Source organism: Mauremys mutica, chromosome 13 (genome assembly GCF_020497125.1).
Source record: "Mauremys mutica isolate MM-2020 ecotype Southern chromosome 13, ASM2049712v1, whole genome shotgun sequence".
NCBI classification, from domain to species: Eukaryota; Metazoa; Chordata; order Testudines; family Geoemydidae; genus Mauremys; species Mauremys mutica.
This window is the reverse complement of record NC_059084.1, coordinates 3,007,302-3,015,252: the sequence shown is the minus strand read 5'-3', so window position 1 is coordinate 3,015,252 and position 7,951 is coordinate 3,007,302. Positions and strand designations below refer to the sequence as shown.

At 58.7% G+C, this 7,951-nt stretch overlaps 1 protein-coding gene across 2 annotated transcripts; it reads right to left on the bottom strand.

The window, feature by feature from the left end:
* Positions 1-333: 333 nt before the first annotated feature.
* On the bottom strand, positions 334-6,937 carry FAM110A (family with sequence similarity 110 member A). 2 transcript variants are annotated; one of them, XM_044986537.1, is made up of 2 exons: positions 6,765-6,937; positions 334-2,003 (listed from the first exon to the last, which is right to left on the bottom strand). In XM_044986537.1, exon 2 carries the CDS (start codon positions 1,753-1,755, stop codon positions 667-669), a length of 1,089 nt encoding a protein of 362 aa, XP_044842472.1. In that variant the 5' UTR covers positions 1,756-2,003; positions 6,765-6,937; the 3' UTR covers positions 334-666. The 2 variants fall into 2 exon arrangements, with proteins under 2 accessions (XP_044842472.1, XP_044842473.1); XM_044986538.1 differs by lacking the exon at positions 6,765-6,937 and adding an exon at positions 6,256-6,270.
* Between the last annotated feature and the right edge of the window lie 1,014 nt (positions 6,938-7,951).

Sequence of the window (7,951 nt, the reverse complement as noted above, 5' to 3'; positions counted from 1 at the left end):
GCCCACGAGGTGTGTACACACGTGTGTTCTTCCAACCGCCTCATGATAGCGAGGGCGTTTACAGTCCTCTTGGCGCGGTCTCAGTCAACTGATTCCTAGGACAGTGCGGGCAGGTGCCAAAGAGGATCCAGGCAAGCAGGTGCAAGCCAGCCCTTTGCCCTCGCACTGGCTCACGGGGGACGATATTCCAGGCTCTTTATTAATAGCTGGCGTATTTACAGGATCAGTTCCATTAGGAAGGAAGCCCCTTCCCAGGGCCAGCACTGTTGACCGAGGCAATGCGCAGCCCTGCAGTAACTCCCGAGAATACTGAACGTCCCTACTTGTGCTGCACGCTCCTCCCCTCGGCCCCCGTGCCAAGGAAACTCGCCCTGTCTCTTCGCTAGGGCCTTGCAACTCTTGATGTTCTCGGTCTGGCAACGTCTCGTTGCTGCAGGGACCCGATCTCTGAACCCCGCGGGGTAGGGTAAGGGGCTGGGAGAGGCCGACAGGGGACAGGGACCAGAGTTAAAGGACGCTCTATCAGTGAGACGCCACCACAGGGTGTTTCCCAGCGGGGCCAGACTGAGTCATGCAAGAAATTAAAACACCCCCTGTACATCACACACACACACACACACACACTAAAAGGCTTTGCTATCCGAGTTCGTGGCATCCATGGAGTCACTATACGTCGGATACCTTTTGGGGCTCTTTGGCTTGCCGTAGTCCGTACAGCCACTTGATCACCCTGGCGTTGCGCTCGATGACGGAGATGCCGTAGGGCATGCGCTCCGCCTGCTTGTCCTCCAGGGTGGCGGCGCTGCGCTGGGAGCGGGCGCACTCCGAGCTGGCGGTGCTGACGCTGTGAAACTTGATGGAGACGATGTCCGAGCTGGCCCGGGCAAAGTGCTCCACCCCTATGTCCCTCACCTCCTCGGGGTCCAGCCCACAGTAGTTGAAGAAGCGTTCCAGGTCGGCCGTGGCCCGGGAGTACCTGTCACTCAGGTCGGACTTGGACCTGTGCAGGAGGGTCTGCCGCTTGGCGCTGTCTGTCCGCCTGTCGTGGGGGCTTCTATTTGGTGAGCTAAGGGAGCTGGCAGAGGGGATCCTGGCCTTGGCGGGTGAGCTGGGCCCAGGGGTGACCTGGATGGCTGGGGTCACCCTGTCCCGACGAACCCCGCAGGGCCGAACATCCACTCTGCGCACGGCCACCGTGCTGGAGGGCTTGGACGTGACGGAGCTCTCCGACAGCTTGCTCATGCCATCCGAGGGGCCCTTCCTCCTCTGCACAGCGGGGTGCCCGCCCCGCTCTTTGCCTGGGGGCTCCCTCGTCTCTGCTCTCCACTTGTGCTCCCGGGGGCTCTCCGACTTGGGAAAGGGCAGGGGGCTGTCACAGATGTTGATGAGGTTGTTGAGGATCTCCAGGTTCAAGGAGGTCTTTGGCCCACAGGCTTCCACCCTGCGGCCCCCTTGCGGGGTCTTGCGGCTGGGAGTGAGCATGGCTCTCCGGACCCCCGGGGCGAAGAGGGGCTGCTTCAGGAGCGGCTTCACCGGCTCCTGCTTGGTGCTGGCGACCTGCTGGCTCTTCACATACTTGGCTTTGTCCGCCTCCAGCCTCTCCACGGCGCTTGGCTTCTTGGCGCCGGTGGCCGCCTGCCGGCGGAAGTACTCAGGCCCCTTGTTGAGGATCCGGAATGGCATTGCCGAGGTGAAGGGCGCCGTCACCGAAACCCCCTTCATCACGTCCCCAGCCTGGAGGGTCTCCACGGGCATGCTGCTCAGCTGCTGCACGCCCCCCAGCTGCTCCTCCGCACGCCGCCCACTCTGCTCGCCGGCTCCGCCGTGCCCTGTGCAGCAGTGTCCATCAAGGGTCACATGCCCCCCATGCCTGGTAGCGAAGATTAAGGCTGAATGTCAGTCCCGAAAGCAAAATCCCTCTGCTCTTCCAGAGGAACCCAGACCGATGAGTCCAAGGGGCCAGCAGCCTTGGTGGGGTCTGCCCCGGGGTCACGCTCCACTCGCTGCAAAGAAGGGAACAGAGATGAGTACACAGCCGAGAGCGGGCGGCTTCCCTGCCGAATGCTGCTGCCTCCTGCTTCTGCCAGCTCAGCCAGACAAAGGCACTGGCAGGCCTGAGTCTTCGCCAGGAGGCGGGGGAGACCGGCTGGGCTTCCTATTTCAAGGCACAGGCCCCACCCCCCTTCCAGCCAGGTCTCTCCCTCCAGCCAATTGACAGAGGCAGAGACACTTCAAATAGAAACCTCCACCAATCAGGGGAGAGCGGCTCTAGACAACTCCTTGAATGAAAAGAGGGGAAGGAAGGAGGGGAGCAAGCAGTTACAGTCTGGCCTCCTGCCTCCCTCCCTCCCTCCCTCCTGCCATGATCAGCCCCTTCTCCTCCATGGCCCTCAGCCAGGCTTCCCCCGCCCACTCCACCATCATCTGCCCTCTTCCCATATGGGATGCCCCCAAGACCTCCTCCCCGGGGAGCTGCCCACACGCTACAGCCATCTGCACAAAGGAGACGGACATGGGATCAGTGGGGGATGTGAAATAACATCCCATTGAAACAGGGAGGGCTAAACACCCAGCATCCAGATCATCCAACGTGCAAGATCTCCCCCGCGGCCCAGTGGGTGAGACAGGGCCCTAGGGAACAGAAAGGGCCCTTGCCTAGACGGCTCCTTAAACCGGCCCAGGATCTGCAGAGGCGTCTCTCACCTCCCAAGCAGAAACTGGGCTCACCCTGAGCTCGGACCTCTGCCCCCAGAGACCAGACGCCCTCCCGTGCTGATGGGTTGGGCAGCCCCTCGGGAGGCGGGGGAGTTCTGGGCTCCTCTCTCCCCGGCATGTCCCAGCCTGGCTGTACGGTGGGGTGCTGGAAGCATCGCATGCTCTCCAAGGGGACAGCGACACTTAGCCTGATGGCCGGGCCGGGCTGGCCCATCTGGAGCCACAAGTGTGAGGGAACGGTACTGCAGAGGGGGAGTCCATGACCTGGCGCTGCCACCTGGGAATCTCTCCAGGAAGCCTCTCCTCTCCTCCCCACCCTGTCACAATGATCGGGCCTCGGTCTGGGAAAGGGGGCCACAGGGAGGAACTGCTGTCTGCTAATGATAAGCACACGTGTGCCCGGCTAGGAAACACAGCCCTGAGACAGCCATGTGCCCCCCCCCCGAAGAGGGGCAGCCAGAGGAGAGCTAACGTCAAGGCAGCCCACCCCCGCTTTTGGGGATCTTGCTGTGAACACATGCTGAGCACCCAGAGGCCTCCGGGGTCCACTCGGTGAGTGTCACTCTCAGTGCGACCTTTGGGGAGAGTTGCTGTGGTGAATTCTTGCATGCCCGGACACGCAGGCAGCAGGGGCTGAAGTCACGGAGGCCAGAGGTGGCTGGAATTTAGGGTGAGGGGAGGTATAGAAGGAGCCAGGCGAAGGACCCTCGGTACTTTGCACAGCACCCAGGAGGAGCGGTCCTGAGAAAGCTCAGACGCTCCACAGACGCATATGCACACAGCTCCCCACACTCACATGAATAGCACTCACTCCAACACAGTGCTCCATAAACTGGAGGCTTCTTTCTTTCCACCACCCTCCCCTCCTTAATCCTAGTCGAAGGGGCATTTTAAACAGCTTACAATTGCTCCTGTCTCTCATTAGCCACGGGGATTAGCAATGGGCAAAGCTCAGAGGCTCAGCGATTCGCACGGGAAATGCACCGGGAGGTCAAGCTGCTCATCGGAATATCTTGGGGCTGGGAAAACCTTGGCAAGGCAGCCTCACTCCCGGCCCCTCAGCACATCCGGTCCCAGCCAAAGTGCAGGAGAAAACGGCTGGCCAGGGAACTCTTCCAGAGCTCGGAAAGGAGATGTGGATTTAGCTCTGGAGGGGGGTTCAGAAGGGCACTCGGTTTTTACCCATGTCTGCTTGCCCATTCTGGCAGGTGACAGTTGGGGACTGGGAGCCAGGAGCTCTGTGTTCTGCTGCAGACACTCCCCTGTGTGACCTCAGTCTAGTCACTTCACCTCCCTCTGCCTCCATCTGCACCACGGGGATAACAGACAAATTCATCTTCGCTTATCTGCAATTTCCTGGTTCATACATCAGTGACAATGAGTCTGCGGCCTGCTTGAAGCTTGGGCTCGAACCAGAGCTGTCAGTCACCAGCAAAAGGGGAATGCCCCTACCCCGAAGAGCCTGACAGCTGAGACAAACATCCACAGCCAGGATAACTAGCCCCTGAAAACTAGTCTTTCCTGCTTCAGAATCAGGAGCCAATCTCCTCTAGCAGGCACGAAACCCAGCCCTGGAGTGCAAAAAAAGGGTGTCTTGTAAAGAACTTAGAAGTGGGATTAATTTTGCTTTGGAGGCAGAAGGAACCCAGTGGGCTCTGCAGGGGCATTCCCTGCCAGCTAGCAAATGCCAGGTCTAGTTCTGCCCCTGAAGCTGCAAGCCAGCTAGCCGGCATAGCAGACTGAAGACCCTGATGGGTAGTTATCCAGCTGTGGGAAGAGCTTTGAGATCCACGCGTGAAAGACACTATGGAAAATGTGAAGAAATAAAGAACCTCTTTGAGGTCGCTCATGCTTTCCCTAAACTGCAGCTTGCAGCCCGACTGGCTAGGAGGCAGGGGCAAACGCCCCGCAACCAGCTGGGCAACTGTCAGAAAAGCGACTGAGCTTCCACATGAAGGACTAGGAAGACCCAGAACTAGAGCAAGGCACATCTCGCTATACCCCCCGGCTCATTGCAGGAACAGTTGTGAGAAGCTTCCAACCCAGTCCGAGCCATCGCCAAAGGGGTGTTCGCTGCGTGGGTGGGAAGGGGAGGGTAGTGGTGCCAGTGTGGGCCCCGGGGAGTAGAAGGCATTTTGCTATCACTTCCAGAAGCGCTTGGGGACTAAACTGGGGAGGTGGGGGGGAGCCATGGTAAATAGACTGAACACTTATTATCTAAATAGCTAAAGGAGATGGGCAGCGTCTGTCGTGCACATGTTGATCTGATCCAGTGTACCCATTGCCACGATCTCTGGCTATCAAGACACACTAATCACAGCGTCTTGGCGCTCAGCCTGCAAATACATGCAAGGCAGCCCTCCTGAATGGCAACGGGGAGCCGCGACCACGGTCAATGGCTTATCCCACTGAACAAAGTCTCGCCCTTGGGCCTGCGAATAGATAGAGAAAGCGGGCGCTGACACGCTCCACATGGTACGCCCAGCGGGAGGAGCGACCGCCGAGGGCGGCTGAGAGGTTTAACTCTGTAATGTCTGGGCAGTGCTTTGAGAAGGAGACACAACATCGGGATATTCGAGCCCTACATCCACTGAGCCCAGCTGTCAGCAGCGTCCCCGAGCCCTCAGAGCCGGCATCTCTCTCGTCCAGAGCTAATAGGCGCAATGGGAAAAGAGGCACCAAAAGCAGTTGCAGGCCTGCGAAACGGGGCCCAGAGCGCCCCACTGCTGACGTGGCCGTGACTCGCCCCCCCAGCAGTGAGCAGCAATCAAAGCATGGGGCCCTCCCCCACCGTGAGTGCCCTGTGTCGGGCACTTCAAACCACCTGCAAAAGTCAGGTCCCCTTCCTCCCCCCTCGTCTGTGCACTTCACTGCACCGCACGGAGTTGCACAACCTCCCCGTGAACCCACAGCAAACATGTGGTTGTCACCGGCGGGCTGGGGAACTTTCCCCTCTAAGTCAGGGGAGTTTTGCCACAAGCACAATAACCGGCCCCCCTTTGGCTGCCTAGATTAGCGGGTTACTACCCAGCCCCACAACGGCAGAGACTGCAGCCTGATCCTGTGCATTGGCCACGCTGCTGCTGGGCTGGGGGAGAGGGGAGGAGGAAACGTGAGAGAGGGAGGTGTGTTTCAAATAGACCCTGCAGATAGAACCGCATCCTGGGGATGCTCCCGTCTGCAAACGCTGCTCTCCATTGTGCTCTTTCCAAACTAAGACAATCAAAGGCCCGGTCAGTGCTGCTCTGTCACAATCTCCTCTCTTCCTTCAGCTCCCGCACACAGCCAGCTCCTGGTTACTCCACCTTCCTTTGAACTTTCAATAGGCCCTACATTTTTTCCACAAACGCCACCAAGTTAAGTGCCGACTGGGTCGGGTTGGTTTCATGTTCAGGAAGCAGGCTGCCCACGTCAGTGGACTGTGAGATTGTAGGGGTCAGGGCAGTGTCCCACCTGTCCCTCTACCACCACCACCACCACTGAGCTTCTGGTCACCCTCCCTCAGCAATCCGATCCTTTCCGGAGCTTCATTTCTCTTACCTTCCAGCAGAGCCAGAGAGAAATCCCCAGGGCTTGATTCCCATCTCGCTCTGCAGCCTGTGACCCCTCTGAATTCAGCACGTCACTCCCAATTCACACCAGCGTTAGCAAGAGAAGGATCAAGCCCCACCAGTAGGTTTAGACACTCTGGCCATGTCTACACTACAGCTGTAGCTCTGTGACATAGACACTTCCTACATCGACGGAAGGGGGTTTTCCGTGAGTGATATTGCTAGGTCGGCCTACGTTTTGAGTGTAGACCAGGTCTCTGCTAAAACCCTGCCCAGTCCATTGGGCAGGTCCCCTGCGCCTCACACGGATCTGGGAGCTTTGCAAAGAAGTGGAAGGAATTGTCCTGTAGCCTCTGATCCTAACTTGAAATGCAGGACTGCCGGCCTTGGCTCAGGCCTCCTGAAAGCCCTCTGCCACTGCAGGAGCCTGGCGCCGCTTTGGGGTGCAGCCAGTCCCTAGGCCCCAGGGAGACGGAACAGCAAACACCAGTAACTTACCAGTCGGACTTTCTTTCCCCCTTGTGGCTGCAGCAGGATCCCAGAACACCAGCCAGCCGGCTCCACCTGAGGTGTCTCTGGGGCTTCCGCTCTCTGCTGCAGCAGCAGCTCTACTAACCCAACCGCTCACCTGGAGGGATCAAGTAACCTGCTTGCACAACTTCCTGTTGATACTCAAAGGTGAACTTCCCTTTCAGCCGGTTAGCAGGGACGGGAGCCTGTGCACAGAGCAAACCACCCCCCTGCACTGAGCCTTCAGTGACCTGATCAGCAGGAGGGGGCGGCTCCAGACACACCACAGCTGATTTAGTTGTTCACCTTGCTGTGTCACTAGCGCATTTCTGCCTTGCCCCAGGGGCGCTCTCTGCCTCAGTGTCTAGCACCATATTGGGGGGGGGGGTGTCGGACTCCCCAAGGAGGAGACGACCCGCCAGCTGATCCACTGCAGCAGGAGCTTCCAGTGCATTCACCGTCTGGTGACTTCAGACACAGTGAACCTGAAAAGACAGAAGGCTGCCCCCCTCCCTTCCTCCTAGCCCGAGGGGAATCCCGCCACATGAGCTGGCAAGAGACAGGCGTGTATGGGGGCTGGGGGTCCTAGCAGGCACACTTACAGATGGAGCATAGACAGTCCCTTCTCCGACCCTTGGCTTTTTACAGCCCCCGCCCCAGGCAGCCAAAGGAAAGAGCCACTCAGTGCAGAGAGCACAGCCCCCAGCTGGTCAGTGCCATGGCAGAGTGATTGCTGAGCTAGGCAGGGGAAACACAGGCAAGACTCTCTGTGGGGCTACCCCTCTTACAGCCCCCTAGAGAGGGCGGATGTGCTGCTTGGGGTATGGCCCTGCGCCGCTTGGGTACACTATTACAGTAGCGCTCAGAGACTCCAGCTGAAATCAGGGTCCCATTGTGCTGAGGGCTGTACACAAACGCTTCCAATCCAAACAGACACGGAAGACAAAGAGTGGGAGGGGAAACAGGCACAGAGGGGTGAAGTGACTTGACTAAGGTCACATACCAAGTGGGTGGCAAAGGCAGGAATGGAACCAGGTCTCCTGGCTTTCAGACCAGTATCCTATCCACTAGGGCATGCTGCCTCTCAGCTACTACAGCGGGCACAAATTGTTCTGGGTAGAGAGACAGACATTCTCATGGGACAGATCACAACCCTGCTTCCTCGACTCTGTTAT